The following is a 24,283-nucleotide window of genomic DNA, read 5'->3' as shown; positions in this document are numbered from 1 at the left end:
ATTAAAAAGCCAGCCCTGCTGCTCTCTTCCAGACAATGCCAGGCTCTGGTGTAACCAAAAGGAGCCCATTAACTGGGAAGGAACATTCTACCCACAGGCAGCAGCTTTCCACAAGGCACAGAGGGGAAGTTCCTCTCTGGGCATCCCCCAGCACTGATTGCAACTCACTCTCGCCACACTTGGGTCACCCAAGTGCTACCCAGTCTTTATGGGAGGGTTTAAGCTCATGCATCAAAGCTCCTGGAGTGGCCTGGGCACAGCCCCACATCCCCACCAGTCATCCTGGGTGGTGAGGGACAAAGAAGCTGTGGCTGCCCCATCCCTGGCAGTGTTCAAGGCCAGGTTGGACACAGGGGCTTGGAGCAAGCTGCTGCAGTGGAAGGTGTCCCTGCCCGTGGCAGGGCTTGGAGCTGGATGAGCTTTAAGGCCCCTTCCAACCCAAACCAGGCTGGGATTCTATGATCCTAAAAGCAGACTCGAGGCTGAAGGGAAGACATGGCTGCACCCACCAGAAGAGGTGCTGGCATTGCTAAAGGAGAGGTCCCACATGAGCACACTTGCACAGGGGCAGCTCTGAGGGTGAATTCAAGAACAGAGGTTACTGAGGCCGGCAAGAGAGAAGAACGACCTGAAACTGCCTCAGTAGTGGTGCAGTTGTCAGCCAGCAGCAGAAACTGTGGTCAGGAAGATGAAATGAAGTAGAAGAAGCACATAGCAAGGAGATGGATGCCTACATCAGAGCCAGCCCCACTCAGCTCCCTCCTAAATGTAAGGGCAAAAGTGAGACTGATCCATTATGCAATTCACTTGCCATGTTTTGGGTACGGGGGGGTCCCTTTTCTCTCCTTTGTCTATAGGCAGAGTCTGAGGCTGAAGCACCTAAGCTGGGAGCTGCGTTTCTGCTCGTTCCCTCCCGGTGCAAAGGCTCACGCAGGGTAGTTTGGCAGCCACAATCCAGCTGACATTTGAACGTGGACAAGCTGAGACCACATCAGAGTCTGAGCATGCGTCTGGGGGCTCCTCGGACTTCAAAGGACAGGAGGCACAGACCACCCTCCTTCCAGCAAAGCGAGCTCTCCGAGCAGCTGTAGAGAGGAGAGAAGCCAAACCAGAAACCCTGCCAGCCCCTGACATGATGTGATCTATGTGCAGTAACGTCTGATAGCCAATGGCAAAGAGAATCCAGCTAAAGGCAGGAAGAGGAGCACCAGGAAAACAAGGGGGAGCCGTGCAGGAGGTTTTATGACTAATGCTACCTTCTGGGTAATGCTTAAACCGAAACATAAATAACCATCAATCCTGTTCCACCCCATCCAGAGGACAGAGCAGAGCCCACTTGGCTTGGCCAAAACAGGCCTCAGTGTGTAACCACAAGAAAATCCTCCTCAAGTGTTATTACTTACTGTAAGGACCGTAAAAGCCCCTCGGTTAGGAAATACAGCTTCTGGTGGATTTACAGCAGGAGCTCTTGGACAGGCTGCTTCCCGTTTGGTTGCGTTTTGAGAGGTGGGATTGGACGAGCTGCTGGTTAATAATGGGGACTGTGTTTCCGTTCTTTACCCAGTCCTGTCCCATTGGTCTTCCCAAGCTCTTTGGACAAGTGGCAAAGCTGAAACCATTACTTCTTGTGTCATTTTAAGCTCCCAAACCAGGGGCCAAACCGCTCACGGAGCTCCTGCTGTTGGACAATGGGTCTGAATGGGGATGCTCTTGTCCCACCTTTGCAACTCCTCCTCCCCGGGCATTCAACTCCGAGCTCAGCACATCCCTCTCTCATCAAAGAGGTGTGAGACCTGCTGCAATAATCACTCAGTGCATCTGGCTCTCTGCTGTCGAGCCTTGTGTCTTCTGCATTGGGCTTATTGACACCTTAGGGACATTGTGGGGGGTATTTTGGATCACAGTTGCTTGCTTTGTTTAAAAAAGGATGATTTTTGCCAAAGGATTGTAACACTGAGGGCTTGGGGTAGATGGAGACTCCTCTATGCTGGAACAGTGTGACGGGAGGCAATGGAGTGTCCAGGGAATGGGATTTGGCCAGAGAACACTGAACAAGGTCCAGAAGGATGCGCGAGGCACTGCAGAACGTTTCTGGAATTAAAAGAAAAGCAAAAAATCCTATTGGTTTTCAGCCCAAAATTCTCAGAATTTAGATTTTCTATGAGAAAAACATCCCAAGTTTCTCCTGACCATCTCCCAGGGGATGGGAGTTGCATTATTTCTGCCTAGATCTATTATCTGTCCACTTGTGATCTCTCGGCACTGTGTGCTGGGGGGAGATGAGGGGGCTTCCAGCCTTCCCAGGTGCAGGGAACACCACAGTGGGTCAAGCCAGTGGTCCCTACAACACCAGGATTAGGAAGAAAATGCCTGAAACACCTGAATCTTGTGATTCTTGGATGTTGGGAGCCTGATTTGCGAGGCAGCATCATAAAGGGGTGGTTAGTGGAGCTGCTAAGGAGAAGCTGGCTTTCTCCCCTCCCCTGGGAGGTAGAAACCCAAATGCTGTCCATAAGAAACGCAGCAAAATCCCTCTGCTTCATGTGCGTAGTCAGAACCTCATGCAACGGGCACTGCCTTTAAAGAGAGATGATGCTCAGCAGGAGACAGTCCAGAGGAGATGAGGGAACGTGATCAGAGGTCTCAAAAACACGACCTGTGGGGAGAGGCTGAGGGAACTGGGCTTGTTTAGTCTAGAGGGGATGGAGGGAGACGTGATAACAGCCCTCAGCTATGCGGGAAGTTGCTCCAGGGAGAAGGGAATAAACTGTTCCCCACATGGCTGGATACTGGGGAAGGGGGATTTAGGGTGATTTAGGAGGAACACCCTGAGGGGAGGGGAGGGAAGTCCCAGATTAGGCAGTGGAGGAGGTTTGGGTCTTACCTGTGGTTGGGGGATCCAGGCAGGCTGGTGAGGGCTTTGGACAAGGGCCTGTAGGGACAGGCCAAGGGGAATGGCTTTAACCTGCCCGAGGGGAGACTGAGATGAGCTCTTAGGCAGAAGCTCTTCCCTGGGAGGGTGCTGAGGCGCTGGCACAGGGTGCCCAGAGAAGCTGTGGCTGCCCCATCCCTGGCAGTGTTCAAGGCCAGGCTGGACACAGGGGCTTGGAGCAAGCTGCTCTAGTGGAAGGGGTCCCTGCCTGTGGCAGGGGTTGGAGCTGGAGGAGCTTTAAGGTCCCTTCCAACCCAAACCATCCCATGGTTCTATGAAGAGGAGATGGGACCTGCTGAGCCCCTGCCCCACCACATGTCCCAAAAGGAGAAAAGCAGCAGGAGCTGCAGAGGAAGAGCATGTCACCATGTGTGTCCCTGCTGAAGCCATGCTGGCTGTCCATGCAGGCTGCAACACACCTCACAACACCAGGAAGAAAATAGCTTGGAAGTGTCTGGAAAGGGAAGAGCCTTTGTATTTAATCCCTGCTCCATCTCCTTCAGTCCCAGCCATGGCAGGGAACCGTCAGGGTTCAACACTTGCTCCCAGCCCTCACTGGGAGAAAATATCAGTGATTGGAGCCAGCACAGAGAACTGGAGGAGAGCTTGTGATTTTGACATGGAGGCCAAGTGCTCTGGAAGGGAACCCTTGAACTGGGTGGTCCTTAAAATCAGGGAACAATGAGGGGGAGATAACACATCCAGTTGGAGCACACACCACGGTTGTACAACTGATGGGTTCATTGCTTGTCAGGGATGCAGACAGACCTGCACAGGGGTCATAGAATCATAGAACCCTCTAGGCTGGAAAAGACCTTTGAGATCACCAGGTCCTCTTTTGTTTAGATGAGAACCTCACCCAATTCATCACACGTTCTTATTTCCCTTGAGGAGATACAGGAATTCTCACTGATCTTGGAGGAAATGGCATTTCCTTTTGTTAGGAATAATTGGGAATGCCGTTTATCTCCCCTTAGCTAGGAGCACAGGAGGAGAAATTTGCCTTGTGAAGTATTTCTTGTTCAAGGCCAGGTAGTAAGAAGCAAAGCCCTGAATCTGGAGCCTAGGAAAGACATCGCCTGCTTTCCAGTGGAGCAATTTAAGCTGCTATTTTGCTCCTCAGAGCAGTTTTCCCGTTCAATGTGCAGCACAAATTCACCAGGGATGCTATAAACCTTTACTGCTACTGGCTTTGGGGCTACAAAAACCCGGTGGTTCAGCCTCTTGGCTTGGAGATCAATACTGGAAGTTAAGTGGCTAACATCCCCATACAAGGCTAGAATTTATCCTCTGCAGTTGTCTATAAATCAGGGACAATGCGATGTCCATTCTCCTCATGCCTGTAGTTTATGGGGAGCAGCCATCCAGGATTTGACTAATATGTGAAACTATTTCTGTCCATCTGGTCCAACAGGCCAGGCAGGCATGTCGGAGAAGTGCAAATCTTCCAAGAGCTGCCTTTGTTCATAATAAATCTCTTATTAAAACCAAACAGATGTGGAGGGTGGATGTTTCACGCAGACCTTCGCCCGTGTCCTGCATTGTTAGCCCAGGACCGAGACGTCGAAGAAGATTCCCTGCATTCTTGGATTGCTTCAAATCGAAGCCTACTGAGAAAACATCTCTGTACTTTTGGGCTGCTTGACCCACTGGGTCATGAAAACAAACATCAGAAGGAAAGGCATATTTCTGTTAACTTCATACCTCCAAGGGCTCGTTTCTTGCTCTTGCATGTGAGGTGGCAAGTGCCCATGGCATGGTCCATCCTATTGGCAGAGGCAGGGACCTGGTGACAGGACCACTGGTGGCTTTATGGGCAATTCCTGTTCCTCAGTAGGAAGAGCTCCAGGGCAGAGTGTGATTACCCCAGGGAGGTGATTAGGAGTAAGAAAGAAGGGGTTGCAGGGGTAAAGCATCGATTTCAGCTGTAGGATGTGATTTCAGATGTAGGGATGTGATTCTGATGTAGGATGTGACCTGCACCTGCCTCACAGCAACGTGACCTGACAAAACCAGCTATTTCTGTAGGGTTGCTTTGGGTTTGCAGAGATTCATCCTGTTGGCAGGGTCTGGAGAGCGGAGGGGCTCTGCACAGCCATCCCAAAGGCTGTTGCTTGGATGGCTGTGGTTGGCTCAGCATGGCTCAGCACCCTCGAGGCTTCGCAGGTGCCCATGAGGAAGTATGAGCTCAGGAGCATCACAGAGCAGGAGGAGCTGAAAGGGAAGGGAAAAGCCAATCAGGAAAAGAAAACAGACCTTAAAAAGTGCCCATTTCCAGCAGCTATCTCTGGGAAAGCTATGAGACAAATACTCACACTGCTGAGCTTTGCTACCTTACATGGAGCACACTGCGAGAGGCACATCCTGGTGGGGCTGAGATTCCCACATTTCCAAATCTGTCTAAAGAAGTTTTGATAGGAAATTCAAGTGAGATGACACTTTAACTGGAAATAACAGCAGAGAGAACTCAACAAACTTCAGGCCTTGGAGGCTGCTCCTTGCTTTTCATCAGATCCAGCATATTCATCTCAAGGCGTCTGGAGCAGACGTTCTGTGTATTTATCCTTCATGATCCCAGATCCCACAAACAGTTTCTGTTTCAAATCACGAAGCAATAAAAGAAACCTCACCACAGAGATGTTTGGTACTGATTATGTTACTTCTGTTTTTATATCGCCAACTCCAAGCTTCAATCCACTTGCAATAACAATCAAAAAGCAATTCAGGTCAGATTTTACAACCCTTTAAACATATTATCTCTGTGCTTCCAATCGAATAATCAGTCCCATATTATATGCCTATAAGACATGTTCTGCAGATGTTTCTGAGCTGTCTTCTCTGCTGATGTATAGGCTGCTGTGATTATATGATCACTGCCATCCCATGTTCAGGGGTGTAATTCAAGCCTGGGTGGCAACAGCAGATGGACCCAGCATCCTATTTAGACAAGATGCAAGAAGAGGTTTATCTTGCAGGTGGGGAGCTGAGGCAATGGGTGTTTTAAAGGGTAAAATGCACCTGATGTAGCATTAGGAGGGATTTACAGAGCCCGAGACCCTGCTGAACCACCGAACACAGGTCCAAAGGGGCAGGCTCCGATGTGTTGAAGTGAATCATTGTCACAGCCTGGTGATTTCCAGTCCTCCTCGGATCATCCAGGAGTAAAGTTGTGATCTCCCCGTGTGCCACCAAGTCTGAGTTGTTCTGCACTCTCCATCACTTACAGCCTTGGCTTTCTCCCCTCCCAGGTGCTACCTGGAGAGACGGGATAACTCAGAAACTGGAATGCTGTGATACCATGGAAACTAAGTGCAATTCCTACAGGAATGGGACAGGTAGAGAAGCCATTTTTCCAAATACTCTGATACAGGTTCCTGTCTTGGAAAACCCTCTGCCACATCCTCATCCAGCACCGAAGTGCAAGCAGCAGCCATTGTTCTGAGGCTGCTTGGTAGCGCCGCCATCTGCAGCTCCCAGCTGAGGACAGGGACACCTCTGCTTTCTGCTTAAGCTGTTTTCCAAGTAAAATCCTAACTGGAAAAAGCCCCAGTGGCTCCCCAGGGTCCCAGCAGTATGAGTACAGCTCCTTGTCTCCGTGCCTGAGCTCACCCCAGTGTGGTAGCACAGATAGCCTGCACAGTGCTGAAGAACACGTCCTCCACGTCCCAGTCCTAGCTCCATGTGCTGCTGCACACCTCAGAGGCACTCTTTTCCCCATACCCCCATTTGCAGGGTGCACTCATCTGCCCCATTCCTGTAGTCAGGGTTTTCTTTGCAAATTCACCTCTGAAACTCACTTACAGCTTTTCTCCTTCAAACACTGCCAGTAAATGCCTCTATCAGGTGCATCACAGGCAGTGTGCTGGGGAGAAAAAGGATATCTGGCTCCAGATAAGAGGAAAATGAGCAGGAGCTTTTACACCCCGGACAACCCCACATGTAAAGATGGATTTAGGGTTGAGGGCTTGGTTTGCCTTTGAAGAGCCTATCAAGGAGTGCAGAAGCCCCCGTGTTGTCCCTGGTTTGTAGCAAATCAGAGACCTCCTGCCAAGAGCATTTGGGTCTGCAGGATAAGGCACCTGAAGCACAGCAGCCTCAACACTGCCTGGCACTGACCAGCCAGGCTGGGCAGAAGGCATTGGAAATGGTCCTTTCTGTCATGCCACTATGGAAGGATTCAGCAATAAGAACTTCCTCGGTGCATCCACACAACGCAGCCTATGGGCAGTGCCAGGCCTTGGGCTGTGAAAGCAGTGGCCAGGTTTCACCTGGACCATCCCTCCTTGGATGCCTCCAGTGGGTGTACAAGCCCCACGGCAGATCCTCAGGGGATTTGGAACTAGATGATGTAGGTTGGAAGCAGGTGACCTTGAAGGTCCTTTCCAACCCAAATCATTCTGTGAATCTGTGATTTTTCAAGGCATTCGTCGGGATAGGAGCAGCCCTTGTGCCTATGGGCAAAAATGAGGCAGGATTAAGGAGCAAATACCCCTTTGCAAGGGAAACCCCTCCAGCTGCTTCCCAGCCCTGGTCCTGCACCCTAGGATGAGAGCTCTAGCAGAAGAGAGCAATGCAGCATCACTGCCCTCTACCTCTGCTCCTCACCCAAGCACTGGAAGGGGAAGGGGCCGAGATGCCCACGTGTTTGCTATTAAGCAGCACCAGCATTGCCAAGGACGGGTCCACAAAGCCCAGGGCAGCAGAGCTGCCAACAGCACCGTCAGAAGTGTGTTCAGCATTCAACCATCCCTGGCAGCCAAGCCCCGCTGGCTGGGTCTGACGGCTTCCTTGGCTTTCCTTCTTAGTGTTGGTGGTTTTAAGAAGCCGAGCAGCTCTGCAGGAGGCTGATGTGCTGCTGGCTCCCAACCTTCATCTGGAGGGGTTGGGAGCTCTGGGGATGGGCCCCTCAGGACAGATAATGGGGAAGTTTATTTGCAAGGGAGGGGGGAAAGAAAGGCTTTTGATTCAAAGTACTTATTGGTGCTCAGCGAGCAGGATAAAGGCCTTCTCTTTGGTGGAAGCTGAGAGCTCAAGGGTTTTATTTGTTGAGTGAGAACTCATTTTCTGTGGAAATAGTGTTTTCTGCTGGAAAGATAAGTGATTTTAGGTCAGAAAAGTGTTTAGGTGGAAAATTCCTCCCTGGTTGGAAAGATTCCCCCGGTCTCCCTGGAGGATGTGGGGAGTCGGGAAGGGAAAAGGAACAGCAAAGATTTTAACCCAGCTATAAAAGAGGCTCTCAGCAAGCTCACAAACTAGAACAGCTCCTTCACCATCACCCCAGGGACTTCATGGGAACCTAGATAGCTTGCAGAGTGGCAGATTGCATGTGGGTAGATCAGTATGGGAAGAGAAAGATATATATGGAGATCGACAGGATACAGAGACGTCAGGCTTTCGGTTCATCTTCCAGGAAAATAGCTGTGTCCTTTCTTCCTCATCCCTTCCACAGGGAAAACTTGGCCCGGAGTCACTGAAACGAGGGTGCAAAATCCTGTTTGTAGGAAATCTGTGCTTGTCCCAGGTTGTTTTATGGCACGTGGAAACCTGCTGTTCTAGGGCCGCTAATAGGGAACGGGGAGGTCAAGTAAGTCACTCAAATGCAGGATTTCTCCCCATTTACATTGGCTGTGGCTTTGGCCAAGCTTTGAAACCTCCAAGGATGGAAATGCCCCCACCAGGGCTGCAGCATCCTCACAGTGAAGGACCTCCTGGACCTCCCAACTCACAACTTGATGCTGTCCGCTAGTACCAAGAAGAGTTTGGCTCCATCATCCATCATTTCTATCTGCCCTTCAAAGAGTTGTGGGCTGCTGTTAGGTCCCATCTTGGCCTCCTCTTCACTCAACTAAATAAGCTCCAGAGCCTTCCACAGTTGGAGTGGGGAGCTGCCAAATACTTGCTGTTATTCTCTTTCCCTGGGGGGGGATCTCTGCTCTCTCCACAGGGTGCCCATGACCTCTTCTTCCAAGGAGCACACCATAGGCTTGCACAGACTCTGTTTGCCACCCGCTGCCCCTGGGGAACACAGACACTGCTCACTCCTCCACGTGTTCCAACACAAGAGCTGAGTTCCCTCAGTTTGCAAGCAAGGATTTCTTTGGCTTTGTTGTTAACTTGTCCCAAGTCAAGCAAATGGGGTCTGGCCCACGCAGAGCATCTCCTGCCTTCCCATGCAGGATGCAAGGAGATCTCCAGGCTGCTCTTTCCCTGCTCCCAGCCAGGTGTCCATGGTAAATCCCTGCTCTCTCAAGCCTGCTGGCCACCGGGCTTGCACCTAATATATTGCTGTCATTTCAGTTCATATTCCAGGCACTTTTCAAAGACACTTCAGTCATTTTCTTGGCTCTGGTCAAAGAAAGGAGCACAGAATGGGAAGGTGAATGAAAAACCAGGTTCTTCCCATCAGAGCATTGTGCACAAGGGGCTCCTATGGGTGTGATTCCCAGCGCCTGGCTCCCAGGGTCTGTTTCCTGGACATGGCGATGCCTTACAGCTCTCTATCTGACAGGAGGATGGAGCCAGGAGGGGCTGGGCTCTGCTCCCAAGGAACAAGGGATGGGACAAGAGGAAATGGCCTCAAGCTGCACCAGGGCAGGTTTAGATGGAGCTGAGGAACAATTCCTGCCCCAGAGGGTGCTCAGGCATTGGAACAGGCTGCCCAGGGCAGGGCTGCAGTCACCGTCCCTGCAAGTGTTCACACAGCGTGGAGACGAGGCCTCAGTGCCATGGGGTAGTGGTGGCCTTGGCAGTGCTGGGAATGGTTGGACTGGGTGAGCTTAAAGGGATTTTCCAGCCTGGTTGATTCTGTGACTCTCTGCTGAGCCCTGCATCCCGCAAGCACTGCAGGAACCTGTCTGACCTACAAGGCCAGCTCTCCAAGCTGCTGCTTATGGCCTATAAAGGATGGTGGCATTGAGTGGAGAAGAGGCCACCAAAGCACAAGTGACAGGAGACACCAGCAGAGCCCTGCTGGCTGCAGGGACCACCCAAGGCTCTCCTGGTCTCCGGGTGCAGCATCCCAAGGAGTTAGCAAGAAAACGACCCATAGAAGGTGGGAGATGAAGGAAATGGAACGTTTCCCCCCCCCGCTTTGTCTAGACCTGTTCCAAAAATCCCTTCACAAATCCATGCACCTGGCAGATGAGAACATGGCTTTTATTGTCCCGGTGTAACAGGGCTGTGACAGCTCTGCCTACGTGGGGAAGGAAGGGAGGCAAGTCTGCAGGGCTGAGTCACAGCCATCATTAGGTTAAACAGCACATAGAGAAGATAGGACAGCCAAACTTGCTGCTGTCCATGGACACCCCCATCTGTGGCTATAAACTGGGCCTTGTTTTCCAGCTCTATCATTTCATTCAGTAAAAAAACACCTTATTTCTTCCTGTAAACGTTGCCTCTTTCATTGTGCCTTCCTCAACCAAGCACTCCTGGGTGGAGGTAAAGGATAATTATTGGGTGCTTTATTTCTTCTAAGCGCTGCTCAATCACAGAAGTCACACAACCAGTGAGGAGCGTGTTCTTAAGGATGGAAGGGGTTTTATTTAAAGCAAAAACTATGATTCACCCTCAGATTCTACATTCAAAGTGCTTCAGAACTTGGAACGCTGAGGGGAACAAAGACCTTGCAGCCACATTGCCTACAAAGACAAAAGATACCGGGGTGATTTCGACTGTGACCTCAGACAGACCCAGGAGCTGCTCATAAGAAATCCTGCTGGGTTCAGCTGCACCCCAGCTTTCATAGAGACACCCACTCTCTCTCATCTTAGCACTGCTGGGTTCACCCATCCTACAGGATCCATCCTGCTGCTTCTTGACAGTCCCGGTACACAAAAAACCCTTTCTTATTCCATGAAGGGGCAATTTCTCTGTTGGCTCAGCTCATTCAACGGCACTTGGCCTTTACAAAGCTTTTCTAAGTGGTGCCTGTATGGTCTTTTACACTGTCAGGTTTCTAACAGCCCTTCATGAGCCCCGCTATCCACTATGTGAATCCTTAAGGATTCCTTCCCACGTCCCTCCCAGCCCCTCTTGCTTCTCATTTTCCACTCAGCCTCCTTTGCTCTGGGATGTCCCCGGGATGGAGGAATCATGGAATCGTGGAATGGTTTGGGTCGGAAGGGACCTTAAAGCTCCTCCAGCTCCAACCCCTGCCACAGGCAGGGACCCCTTCCACTGGAGCAGCTTGCTCCAAGCCCCTGTGTCCAACCTGGCCTTGAACACTGCCAGGGATGGGGCAGCCACAGCTTCTCTGGGCACCCTGTGCCAGCGCCTCAGCACCCTCACAGGGAAGAGCTTCTGCCTAAGAGCTCATCTCAGTCTCCCCTCAGGCAGGTTAAAGCCATTCCCCTTGGCCTGTCCCTACAGGCCCTTGTCCCAAGCCCCTCTCCATGTTTCCTGCAGCCCCTTCAGGCACTGGAGCTGCTCTCAGGTCTCCCCTTCAGGAGCCTTCTCTTCTCCAGGCTGCCCCAGCCCAGCTCTCTCAGCCTGGCTCCAGAGCAGAGCTGCTCCAGCCCTCGCAGCATCTCCATGGCCTCCTCTGTGCTGTTGCCCCAGAGATGGATCAGGACTGCAGGGGGATCTCCCCAGAGCACAGCAGAGGGGCAGGATCCCCTCCCCGAGCTGCTGCTCACGCTCTGGGGGTGCAGCCCAGCACACGGCGGGGCTCTGGGCTCACTGATGGTCATGCTCTTGTATTGAAATTCACTGGTAGAATTAGCACAAAAGGGAAGAAAATGTTCCCTTTGTTGCATCAAAACCCTCGTTGTCCCTCACCCTGGGATTGCCCCTCCTGTGCTGCGCTGTCCCGTTGCTGCTGTGGATCACCCAGCCAAAGGGAGAGGATGCTGCGGGACGTGGGGAGCTGCACATCCCTGCTGCAAGGGGATGAGTCAGAGAGGAAATAGGGGGAGGGAGGCAGCTCATGAAAAGTCCTTGTTGTTAGAGGGAGATAACAAAGGAGAAAAGGGAAAACCGAAGCAGAGCTGCTCCTGAGGAGCCCCCGGGAAGCAGGGTGACGTGAGGGCAGCCTGTGCTTCCCACACTGCTGCCTCCATCACCAGCACCCGTGCCAGCCCCGAGGGTCCCCAGCGCCTCCAGCCATCTGCAGCATCCCTATGTGACGGGTGGGAGGATGCTCTTGGGATGGGGTTCCTCCAGGACTGGGAATAAGCAGAGTCCTTGCAAAGCCAGGACGTGACGTGTCCCTTGCTGGTGTCTGGGGAGGAGGGAAGCCAAAGAGTGGGAATGGGACCCTGCTGAAAGAGCCAAAGGTGCAAGTATCGGTCAAAGCAACTGATTCCATTCCTCACTCTTCCCCCTGGGATCTCCCAAGCAGAGGGCTCAGTCTGCTGCTCCCCGGAGCCAAATGATGCTGCATTTGAGGGGGTGCGTGTGGGCTTATGGCCCTGAGCAGAGCACAGGTAACGTGGATGATGCTAGGAAAAAAGCACAACAGCAGCGCTGCGTGGCTGGGAGGAATGGCCCCTGTTGGCTGCTGAGCTTTGAACAGGGTGTGCGAAATCACTGTCTTAACAGCACCTCTGATGGGAAACCCCAACCAATGCAACTGGTGATGACAACCCCCTCCTGGCCCTGGCTGGACAGGGGTGGACATCGCCCCGATGTGAGCATCCTGGTCAGAGACAGCAGAACAAAACCCACCTGAGAAAGCTCTTCAGCACCAGCATGTCCTGGGCCAGCTCGAGCCCATGACCACCATCCCATCCTGCCTGCGCCAGGGCTGGTGCTGGGCTCCTGCAGAGTCAGGGCAGGGATAATTCAATCCCAGACTGTGTTGGGTTGAAGGGACCTTAAAGCTCATCCAGCTCCAACCCCTGTCATGGGCAGGGACCCCTTCCACTAGAGCAGCTTGCTCCAAGCCCCTGTGTCCAGCCTGGCCTTGAACACTGCCAGGCATGGGTTCATCCAGGAGCTCATTGGTATCCCATCTGGATGAGCATCTCCCTGCCCAGGGTAAAGAAGTGACTCTGTGCCTCTCTGAGCATACGTGAGCCAGGCTGGAGAGATGGAGAAGGTCACTGGAAGGGTGACAGCAGGGTGAGGACCAGCAGTGGGACATCATGTCCCAGCCAGGAGCATTGAGACATCCCTGCTGCTCAGCTCACATCCCTGGGGCCATGCTCACCCACACTGTGACCCAGCTGCAAACAACAAGACAACTCTTATTTATCTCCTGTTTAAAGACCAGGTTTGGTTTTTTTTTAACCCAGAACAGCATCCGCAAAGCTGCAGCAGCCCATGTGTGCTACAGCAGTGTTGGGATGGGGTTAGACAGGGCAAGGCTGCTCCGCTGCCTTAGGGAGCTGCAGAGATACAGCCTGTTCCCACTCCCATCAGTGGTATTTATAGATGCAGATGTTTCCCTAGCAGCAGGGTTCAAGCTCCATGGGTTTATTTCTTTCCTTCCGAATCCCTGTCTTCCTTCACATCCCTTTTGCTCTTCAAAGCACTGCTGAGGGCAGAGGAAGCAGCTCCAGACACCAGTGGGGAGGCAGCACAGTCACTGCCCGCTCTGGGGTTTGGGTGGGTTGAGGTGCCCCCCTGCAGCAACAAGGGCACAAACCAATGCCCTGGCCCATGGGAGCCACAGCAGCCCCATTGCATCCAGTGCAGTGATCACCTGGGGGCAGGGAGGGGGCTGAGCAGAGGGACAGGTCCCTGCAGCATCCCCAGTGCCTCACGCAGCAGCAAACCTCAGCCCAGGGGACGCTTGATCCATGCATCTGCAGAGCAAAACAGGGATACTGGGGGCTAAGTGGTGCTGGGCTGGTTGCTCCCCATTGTACTCTGGGTTTGCTCCCATCAGAGAGGTCCCTCTCACCCCTTCCCCAGGGCAGGGCTCAGCCCTGAGCCTGCCCATGGCCACAGTGCTCAAACACACACTGAGAAGCCCTCACAGATGATGCTTGCCCACAAGCCAGGCCAAGCAGCCCTGATTTCACCTCCCTGCTTGGCTTATTCCCCTTCCTGCTTTAACCCCAGCATCCTCCTACCCCTGTTGAACACCTTGGGGAAGAGAAGAGAGCCACTGAAATGAACCCGTGCGCACGGGGGCAGCGCTGGGTGATGCTGCCGCTGCCTCCCAGCGTTATCTTCGGAGGCTGGGCCCTGGCTTTGCTCCACAATTCATTAGAGCTGCTCTGTGCCGCGCCTGGCAGGCACCGATGGCTCCAGATGCGGCTCGTGGAGCGCGGCGGGGCGCTGGGAAGGCTGCGGGTCCGATGTGGATTGCCCCGGGTGCCTCCTTGCAATGAATTATGGAAGCGCTTTCCCCTCCTCTTCTGAGCTACAGCCAGGGCTGCTGCTGCCCGGGTGTGCGTCAGTCACAGCCTGGGATGGCTTGAAAGGACCTTAAAGCTCCTCCAGCTCCAACCCCTGCCACAGGCAGGGACCCCTTCCACTAGAGCAGCTTGCTCCAAGCCCCTGTGTCCAACCTGGCCTTGAGCACTGCCAGGGATGGGGCAGCCACAGCTTCTCTGGGCACCCTGTGCCAGCGCCTCAGCACCCTCACAGGGAAGAGCTTCTGCCTAAGAGCTCATCTCAGTCTCCCCTCTGGCAGGTTAAAGCCATTCCCCTTGGCCTGTCCCTCTCTTCACATCTGGGACTCTGGGTGCCCCCATCACCCTGGGCCTGGGCGCCGCTGGGGCGTCCTAAACCCGTTCATGACCCATCCGAGCAGCTTTAAATTCAGTTCAATTCCTGCTCACAGTTCGCTGTTGTAAAGCAAAGCGGTGCCTGGCTTTGCCTGGGCTGCCCAATGTTCCCGTGTTATGCTTCTTTCCCCCCATATCCATCATTCTGAGATGCCCCCTCCCCAGAGAGAGCAATTTAGAGCAATTAAAGCCACATTAGAGCTAATTAAAGCCAACACAAGAGGGACGTGGAGCTGTTGGAGTGAGTGCAGCGGAGGTCACAGAGCTGTTGCAAGGGCTGGAGCAGCTCCGCTCTGGAGCCAGGCTGAGGGAGCTGGGCTGGGACAGCCTGGAGAAGAGAAGGCTCCTGAAGGGGAGACCTGAGAGCAGCTCCAGTGCCTGAAGGGGCTGCAGGAAACCTGGAGAGGGGCTTGGGACAGACGGTGCAGGATGCAGGGCACAGCATGTTGGGTGCAGATTGAATGATGCAGAGCACAGGGTGCAGAGTACCAGACCCAGGCTGCACTACACAGGGAGCAGGATGCAGGGTGCAGAGTACAGCTTAGAGATACAATATGCATGGCCCAGGGTGCATGGTGCATGGTGCATAATGCAGGGTGCATGGTGCAAGGTGCATGATGCAGGGTGCATGGTACATGATGCAGGGTGGAAGGTGCATGATGCAGGCTGCAGAATGCAGGACACAGAATGCAGGGTTCTGGGTGCAGGGAGCAGGGTGCATGACGCAGAGTGCAGAGTACAGCTTAGAGATACAATATGCATGGTGCAGGGTGCAGGGTGCATGATGCAGGGTGCAGAGTACAGCTTAGAGATACAATATGCATGGTGCAGGGTGCATGATGCAGGGTGCAGAGTACAGCTTAGAGATACAATATGCATGGTGCAGAATGCAGGGTGCAGGGTGCACGATGCCGGTGCAGGGTGCACAATGCAGGGTGCATGGAGCAGGGTGCATGATGCAGGGTGCAGAGTACAGCTTAGAGATACAATATGCATGGTGCAGAATGCAGGGTGCAGGGTGCACGATGCCGGTGCAGGGTGCACAATGCAGGGTGCATGGAGCAGGGTGCATGATGCAGGTGCAGAGTACAGCTAAGAGGTACAATACGCATGGTCCAGGCTGCAGGGTGCACGATGCAGGGTGCTGGGTGCACCGCAGCGTGTGCCGCCAGCGCCCCCTCGTGGCTCAGCGCTGTCCTTGTCTGCCCCCGTCTGCTCCTGGGGTGCGCAACGAGCCCCTCCTTGCCCCACGGCTGCTGCAGCACAGGGACCCCCGACACAGGGTGCACCTTGAATGGGACACAGCCCAACATGGGAGACGCGTACCCCAGCACAGTGTGTGCCCACCGCGGTGCTACCCCCAGTCCCATGTGCCCAGTGTGCAGCCCCTCTGCTGTGTGCACCCCATGCTGTGCCCTCCAGCATCACCACCATCACCCGTCCTGCAGTGCTCGGGGTGCCCCAGGCTGGCAGCAGGGTCCAGGGCTCCAGGCTGCTGTGACACAGTGATGTTCCCCCCCCAAGGGCAGCAGCGGTGCCCTCACCCCGGTGTCAGGGCTGTTTAATCCATCCCCTTTCCTCCACCTTCCAGCACCCGTCAGGAAAGACTCCACAAGGCCACATCTGATGGGTTTGTTCCAAACAAGGCTTTATTACTAAGGTAACCCAACCTGTGCTCCAGTGAGGAGCAGGGACTGTCCTCCCATGGGATGGATGGGCAGGAGAGCCCTGGAGGAGCTGGGGCCATCACCATGGCTGGGGGATGCAGTGGGACATCTGCCTCCAGCCACAAATCCCTGAGGCCCATTCTCATCCAGGCTCTTTGGGGAGGGAACACCAGGTCCTGGGTCCTGGCACATGGCAGCTCCCCAGACCCCCTCCAAAAGGCACCACGGTCCTGGAGCTCCAAGTGAGCTGGGGACACCAAACCCTCCCAAGGCAAGGCAGGGTGTCCGCTGGAAGAGGAGGGGATGGAGCACCCCCAAAGGCACTAAACAAGCATGAAAAGAGATGAGAAGAGCTTCAAAACCATCCTCACATCTTCCTCAGCCCTTGCTGATTTCCAGTGCTTGGCACCTCATCCCTTTCCAATGAAACCAAAAGACCTCCGAGAAGGCACAACCCAGCATCGCTGGGGCTGTCCCCAGCCTCGAGGGACAAGGACACGATGGCTCCAACCCAGCAGCAGGATGCCCGGGGCCACCTCAGCTGAAGTCCCGGTCCGGCAGCACCAGCGGAGCCACCAAGGTCCAGAGGTAGAGCAGGAGCCCGGCCCAGCTGGAGCTGATCTTCACCCACACGGCGGTCCAGGGGCTCGACAGCACCCGCAAGCTCTCATCTGGCCTGAAATCCCAAACAGCATCAGCCCCCATCACCGTGCTGCCGCGGGTGGCATCTCCCTGCGCATCCCAAGCACAGTCACTGCGCTGCGGAGGGAAGGATGCTGCGAGCACCAAGCCATGGGTGCAATACAAAGCACAAGGAGGGGAGAGCGGAGAAGCAGCATCTTGTGGCTCCCCACAGCTTGTCCAAGGGATGTGACCCCACCGGTGCAGCTACAGCACCCCCAGGGCTGGGTTCTGGCTCCCCCCACATCATCCCAAGGGATCCCAGGCTGCAGCAGGGAGCCGGTGAGCCCAGGCACAACCTGCCATAGGCAGCACTAAGCATAAGCACTGATAATGGGGCACACAGAGTGGGCTCTCACACAGATGGACCTCAACAACCAGCTCTGCCCAGTGCAGGAGCAGGGAGGACACCGGGAGAAGGGGTTGCTCTGCCCACCTGTACCAGTTGGTGAGGGTCATCATGATGTAGAGGGCAGCGAGGAGGAGGCAGAGATGGAAGAAGGTGTAGTTGTAGGACACCCCATCCTGCTCGTTGTCATAGGCACGGTGCTCCCCGTGCTCCACAGCCTCACCGCCCGCCCCAGCCGTGCTCTCCTCTGTCAGCATCAGCTTGTTCACCTCGGGGTGGTCAGAGGAGCGGATGCTGCAGGGACAGGAGGTTCATGGGTGCTGAGCTGTGACCACAGCTCCAGCATCACCTATTCCCTAGGAGGTCCCTGTGTCCCCCTGCCCTGGGTAGGCAGACTGGCGATGCAGTCCTCAGGGCCACCCAGCCAAGTCCTCACCTGATGAAGAGGGTGCAGAGGATGAAGATTATGAGGCCCACAATGCTCGGGGCATCCCACCAGGTTGTTAGTGGCTGAGTGGCTGTTGCTGAGCTGGTGCTGTTCCTCACCAGCAGCGTGGGGTTACAGGCCTGGCCTGGGGGGGACATACAGGGGCTTCAGCACCTTTCCCCAGCACGCAGAGACCCAGGAGGTTAAAGCAGCCACCCCAGTGGGTGCCCCATGTATCCCCCTCCCAAACCAAGGCCGCATCCTGCTTACTTGGTACATTGGCCAAGGCAGCCCAGGTGATGTAAATGGTGTAAAGGGTGATGAGGGATGCCTGGAGCAGGCCCGAGTGTGGCTGAGCCTCCTGCAAACACAACCATGGATGCTCAGAGCTGGTCCTCTACCCCACAGTGACATGGCCACCAGCCTCCAAGGCGCCCTCCCCATCACCTAACCTGGATCTTGGGCAGTATGGACACAGCAGAGACGATGAGGCAGAGGATGAGGTTGATGCTGATGAGGACCTTGCCCTCTGTGCAGCCCTCGGGCTTGGTGTAGTAGATGTAGAGCAGCACTACGGCAGCGATGGAGGCAGCATAGAAGATGAAAGTGACGGTGCAGAGGGCTGGGGGAGGAACCAAACAGGAAAGGGGCTGGAGCAGAGCCCCCCATCCCCACCAGCTCAACATCACCAGCTCCAGGAGGAGCTTCCCCATCCCTAAGCCCTGCATGGTGCCCCCCATACCGACCTGCATACCAGCCCTTGGCGTTGCTCTCGCCTGCATTGCGCAGCCACAACTGGCTCCAGGAGTGGGCGAAGTCGATGAGGAGGAGGAGCTGGATGAGGATGAAGAGGAAGGAGCCGACCACACCGAAGTAAAACCAGACTTGAGAGAGGAGGAAACCCAGTTAAGAGCAGGGAAAGGGGGACTTGGGCACAGGGGCACGCAGCAGTGGGGATGCTGAGCCCAGCGATGCCAGGAGAGCAGGGGCAGCTCCTCACCCGAGCTGAAGGCACCATCAGGGATGTAGAAGGCCCCCACTGTGATCCCCACCAGCAGCAGGAACTTGAAGAACCAGAAGCTGTGGAAGGAGAGAGGAGGCACAATCTGGAGCTGGAACCAAGCTGCCAGGGAAGGGGGGGTCTGGTCCATCCCCCCCTAGGGACAAGGGCTCACCCGTTCTGCACAGCGGCCCGTGGGTCCTTGCTGCTGCGCACACACACCATGAGGATGGCAAAGAGGAAGAAGAAGGCGGCCATGGCGAAGCCCATGCGGTACACAGCCTTGAGGCCCAGGAAGCTGCTGCAGTCAACGTGGGTCTGGACCCCCAGCACTGACCCGCTGCCTTCACAGAAGCCAGGGAGCTGCAATGGTGATGGGAAGGTGAGCACCACCCCAGCATCCTGCACCCACCACGATCCCCAGTGCCATCAGTGATGCCCATGCCTGCTCCGATGACACTCATAAAGCGTGCAGTTGGCCTGCTTGGGGACAGCAGTGGAGTGACACAGCTAAAGCCACCAGTCATCCCAGGAAAGCTGGGATGAAACCAGCATTTCCCATAACCATTCCATGATTCTACGCCTTGCAAGTCACTTGGCCAGTTGAACCCCAAAAATGGGATGTAGGAAACTTTCATGGGAGCGATCTGGGAAAACGTGGAAATGCATGAAATTATCCCACTGCATCTTCCCCTGCGTGGAAAATCAGGGCCAGTAACACCTCTGCCAGTGAGATGCTCAGAAAAGGGGGAACAGAAGCAACATCACGCCCCAAACCTTCACTTTCTGATTCAGCCTCATGCACCCACCACGAGCTGAACCTCTTCCCCATGGTGACCAAGCCCAGCAGCATCCAGGGGTTCTTTACCTTGTGCAGCTCCTTCTCCACACCAGGGATTATCATAATGATGGACACGAGGGTGCCGAGGAAGAGGAAGAAGGTGAAGATGAGGCGGGAGATGGTGGAGTTCTTGGCCGAGGGGCAGCAGCCGCAGAGCAGACATGGTGCAGAGCCACAGAGACAGGACACCTGCAACAAGAGCATCCTGCATCAGAGGGGTTGAGATCAGCCCCAAAGCACGTGCCCAGGTTGGACCATATGGAGATCTGCCCAGGGATCCGCACCATTGCTTAGAGCTCCTCGCCAGCATTGCACCCTGCAGGGCCTCATGGAAATGGTCCCAAATCCCACCAAAAGGTTGCTGACAAGCAGAAATGCTGCAGGAACAGGTTCACTCCAATACCCACCCAGCTTGGAAAATAACACCAGGAGTCCTGGAGACATCTTTGGTCTTCCTTTCTGCTCCCCAGCTTGGATATTCAGCCACCTACTTCATAGAGTCATAGAATCCCAGCCTGGTTTGGGTTGGAAGGGACCTTAAGGCTCATCCAGCTCCAACCCCTGCCACGGGCAGGGACCCCTTCCACTAGAGCAGCTTGCTCCAAGCCCCTGTGTCCAACCTGGCCTTGAACACTGCCAGGGATGGGGCAGCCACAGCTTCTCTGGGCACCCTGTGCCAGCGCCTCAGCACCCTCACAGGGAAGAGCTTCTGCCTAAGAGCTCATCTCAGTCTCCCCTCGGGCAGGTTAAAGCCATTCCCCTTGGCCTGTCCCTACAGACCCTTGTCCAAAGCCCCTCTCCAGGTTTCCTGCAGCCCCTTTAGGCACTGGAGCAGCTCCAAGGTCCCACCTCTCCAGCCTGATGCAGGTCCCTCTGGTCACTGAGGCACCGTGCTGTGTGGTCATGGCTCCTGGTTACTGCCTTAGATATCCATCCCTGCTCTCAGCTGCCTTTGCCTTTGCTGCACGCTGCCTGGGCACCTCTTGATTTCAGCCTTTCTCTTTCAAAAGCAATGGGTTAAGAGCAAGGGAAATCCTGCCCTGTTAAGGCAGCGCTGGCCACACTCATCCACCTCCTTTAAAGACTTCCAAAGGCATCCTAACACCAAAAGGCAGCCTGTGGTAATGAGGAACCTTCAGGTTCCAGGCACTGCAGGCGAAAGGCTGATGGCTCCAGTTCCACCATTGACTTCCTCATGGAACCCAGCATGAAGAACAGCATGAACCCACCACCACCACCACCACCCCACCACCACCACCCCAACAACACATCTCCTGCAAGCTGCCTTCACCCTGGCAAACCCAGGGCTGCAGAGCCTGCATCACCCCAAAGCAATGCAGAGCAACCAGTTCAATTAATGACCAGCAGGTTAATCAGTGCCGAGCCCATGGGGTCAGGCACAGGCTGGCAGCTCTCATGCCTGGCTTTGTGCTGGTATGAGGCTGACAGTCCCCATGAGGTGCCCAAACCATGCTGGAGGGCTGCACGAGCCCCCAGGACTGCCATTGCCATGGGCAGCCTTCTGCTGGCATCACCAACCCCATCCCATAAGGAGGTGTTATGGGACCAACACCATAACACCAACCCCATCCCATAAGCAAGGCACCTAGAGGTGACCATTCCACTCATGGCAGTGGTGGGCAGGGTCTGGCAAATCGCTGGAGGCAGAGAAAGGGAAATAGTTGGTGTTTGCTGCCAAGTTTCACTCAGGAAGAGCTTGTAGGGAAAGGTTTGAAGAGGTGGCTGAGCAATCCGGTGCTGTTTGACCCAAATGATGCAGGCTCAACCAGGAGTTGGATTCTCCTGTTAAAAACCACACAGATTTTGGGGGGGGGGGGGGGTTTGGTTTGGTTATTTCAGTTATTTGTGGTTTTTCAGTTCAGAATTGAGCTAAAGCATCCCATGAATGAACCAGCTCCACTTGAAGGAACAGGAGAATTAAACATACATAGCAAGGCCCTGCCCTACATAGCAAGGCCCTGCCCTACATAGCAAGTCCCTGCCCATGGCAGAGGATTGGAACTGGATGAGCTTTAAGGTCCCCTCCAACCCAGACCTCTCCGTGATGCTATGGCCTGGAACAGAATAGCTTTTTTGGGGACAAATATCCAGAATTAGGCCAAAAAACTCCCTGGTCCTGCTCCAGAGGAGCTCCTGGCTTTTCCAGTTCCTGCCCATAAGGAAAACTGTTGGCCATGTGTCACAGACAGGTCCTGCAGAGCCCCCCCACCATGTTCCATCGGGCGTTTCAAAGACTCCTGTTGGTGAAACGTCCACAGCTTTGAGGTCAGGTTGCACAAGCGGCCCCGTTCCCCTGTTTCCAGGCTCCGGGGTTGGTTCCGCAGCCCTGGCCCTGTGCCCGCAGGTGAGGCAACAACAGGAAAGGGAACACCGGCCACGGAGCTGCCTGCGTCACTGGGTGCAGCACCCTGAGACATGCACCCAGCCCTGGGCCATGGCACCCACACGGAGCCCCCCACCTCTGAGCTCCTGCTCTTACTGCATCCCCTGGCAGGACCCAGCCCCTCAGCATCGTATGGGTGCAAGCAGGACTCGCCTCCTCAGTGTATTAGGGAAGGGGGGATAGGACCCCTGACTGCCTCCTCCAGCTCCCCATATCCCCAAGAGCACCGGGCTCCACCACTCCAGGCGCCTTCAGACTCCACACTCCCCTCAACCACGACACTCACGAGCCCCAGAGTTATCTGGGGTGAACCCTCTGGGTCTCCCTTGGGACTCTCCTGGGTGCAGCAGGATGCCTGCACCGGGGGTCACTTGTATCCTCCCATGTACACAGGTGTCCCCGTGCCCACAGGGCTCCATCCCCTCGGGGTCCCCTGTATACCCCATGTACACAGGGTGCATCTCCCCGCATGTCCCCTGTATCCTCCGTGTACACAGATCTGCATCCCCTGGGTGTTCCCGTGTTCACAGGGCTGCATCCCCTCACGGCTCCCCTGTGGTGCAACCCCATAGGGGTGCATCCCCATCGGGGTCCCTGCATCCCCCGGCTATCCCCTGCATCCCCCCCCCCCCCCCGGTGCAGTGGAGGCACCATCCGGGCTCCCCTTGTAATCCCTTCCGTCTCCTCCATCCCTTTGGCTGTACCGGGCCCCATCCCCGGGGGCACCCCCAGACCTCCCCGGGCCTCCCCCTCAACCCGCAGCGACAGCGTTTACCCCGCCCCGGCGCTCGGAGCCGGCGCAGCCCCGCTCCCTCTGTGCCTCCTCCCGGTCCCCCCCCGTCCCGCTGCCCCGGCCGCGGGCACTCACGCAGCTGAGCAGGGAGCACACCCCGAGGCAGGCCCCCATGGTGCGGCCGCGGTCCCCGCTCCGCTCCCGGCTCCGGCCGCTGGCTCCGCCCGGGGCCCGTCGCTCCCTCCGCGCCTCCCCCGGGGCGGGTCCTGGCACCCACGGACACCCCCCCACCAACAAGCGGCAGCCCCGGAGCCTCCTTCCCCGGGCACTGCCCAGGGGACAGCGAGCGCTGCTCGGGGATGTGCCGGGATGGGGGAGTCAAAGAACCGTGAATGCTTTGGGTTGAAGGGACCTTAAAGCTCCTCCAGCTCCACCCCCTGCCACGGGCAGGGACACCTTCCACTGGAGCAGCTTGCTCCAAGCCCCTGTGTCCAACCTGGCCTTGAGCACTGCCAGGGATGGGGCAGCCACAGCTTCTCTGGGCACCCTGTGCCAGCGCCTCAGCACCCTCACAGGGAAGAGCTTCTGCCTTAGATCCAGCACAGCGCAGCAGAGGGGCAGGATCCCCTCTCTGAGGTGCTGCTCATGCTCTGGGGTGCAGCCCAGCACATGGGGGGGGGGGGGGATTCTGGGCTCAAGCACACATTGCCCGCTCATGTCCAATCTTTTCATCCATCAGGAATCCCCGGGTCCTTTTCTGCAGAGCTGCTTTCCATGTGCTGGTGCTGGGATTGCTCTTCCCAGGGGCAGGACTTTGCCTTTCTCCTTGTTGAACCTTGTGATGTTCCTGTCATCCCATTCCTCCCGCCTGACCATCCAGGTCCCTCTGGATGGCAGCACAAGCCTCTGCTCCACGAGCCACCCTTCCCAGTTCAGTGTCATTGCAGAGCTGATGCTGCCCTGTCATCCAGATCATTAATGAAGGGGTTAAACAGGACTGGACCCAGTACAGACCCCTGGGGTACCAGCCTCCAACTCGACTTGGTGCCTCTGGTCACCCACCACCCATGCCTGGCCATGGTGTTCAACCCACCTCACCTTGATCCATCTGCATCAACACCTCTGTGAGGATCTTAGGGCAGTGCCAAGGCCTTCCTGAAGACCAGGCAGGCAATGCCCTCTGCTCTCCAGCCCTTTCATTGCACAAGTCTATCGAGTTGGTCAAGCGTGGCCTCCCCACGCTGACTTATCCTCAATGTGCCTGCAAATGGTTTCCAGGATCAGCTGCTCTGCCACCTTCCCAGGGGTCAGCCCATGGTTCCCTGGGTCCTTCCTTGCCCTTCTTGAAGATGGAAGTGATGTTTGGTTCCCTCCAGCCTTTAGGCTCTTCTCCCGGTCACCATGATCATTCAGAGGCTGGCCTCACAGCAGCATGTGCCACCTCCCTCAGCACCCGCGGGTGCATCCCAGCAATGGACCCATATTTCCCCTCTCCTTCCTGTCATCCCCTATAGCAGCTCCTCTTGCTGGCTCTGACAACGCACCCTCCATCTCCAGCAGACACAGCAGCGTGA

The 24,283-nt window shown here is 55.5% G+C and overlaps 1 protein-coding gene across 1 annotated transcript; it reads right to left on the bottom strand.

Moving 5' to 3' along the window:
• Nucleotides 1-16,234: 16,234 nt before the first annotated feature.
• SERINC2 (serine incorporator 2) lies at nt 16,235-22,970 on the bottom strand. Its single transcript, XM_057397873.1, has 10 exons — nt 22,845-22,970; nt 19,600-19,761; nt 18,907-19,094; nt 18,732-18,811; nt 18,478-18,615; nt 18,184-18,353; nt 18,002-18,092; nt 17,741-17,876; nt 17,392-17,598; nt 16,235-16,950 (listed from the first exon to the last, which is right to left on the bottom strand). The coding sequence occupies exons 1-10, from the start codon at nt 22,881-22,883 to the stop codon at nt 16,812-16,814; spliced, it is 1,350 nt and encodes a 449-aa protein (XP_057253856.1). The 5' UTR covers nt 22,884-22,970; the 3' UTR covers nt 16,235-16,811.
• Nucleotides 22,971-24,283: the final 1,313 nt, after the last annotated feature.

This window comes from Pezoporus wallicus, unplaced genomic scaffold (assembly GCF_028554395.1).
Source record: "Pezoporus wallicus isolate ANWC-B61680 ecotype Strahan unplaced genomic scaffold, APGP_CSIRO_Pwel_v1 contig_10769, whole genome shotgun sequence".
NCBI lineage: Eukaryota > Metazoa > Chordata > Aves > Psittaciformes > Psittacidae > Pezoporus > Pezoporus wallicus.
The sequence above is the reverse complement of the archived record's forward strand: the minus strand, read 5'-3'. Positions and strand labels throughout refer to the sequence as shown.

Bases quoted from the DNA above. Each gene is read 5' to 3' on its own strand.
- SERINC2 (XM_057397873.1), bottom strand. From the start codon at position 22,883: ATGGGGGCCTGCCTCGGGGTGTGCTCCCTGCTCAGCTGC. The intron at 18,354-18,477 runs GTCGGTATGGGG...TTCCTCCCCCAG, and splicing joins CGCCAAGGGCTGGTATGCAG to CCCTCTGCACCGTCACTTTC. The intron at 18,093-18,183 runs GTTAGGTGATGG...TTGTGTTTGCAG, and splicing joins CCATACTGCCCAAGATCCAG to GAGGCTCAGCCACACTCGGG.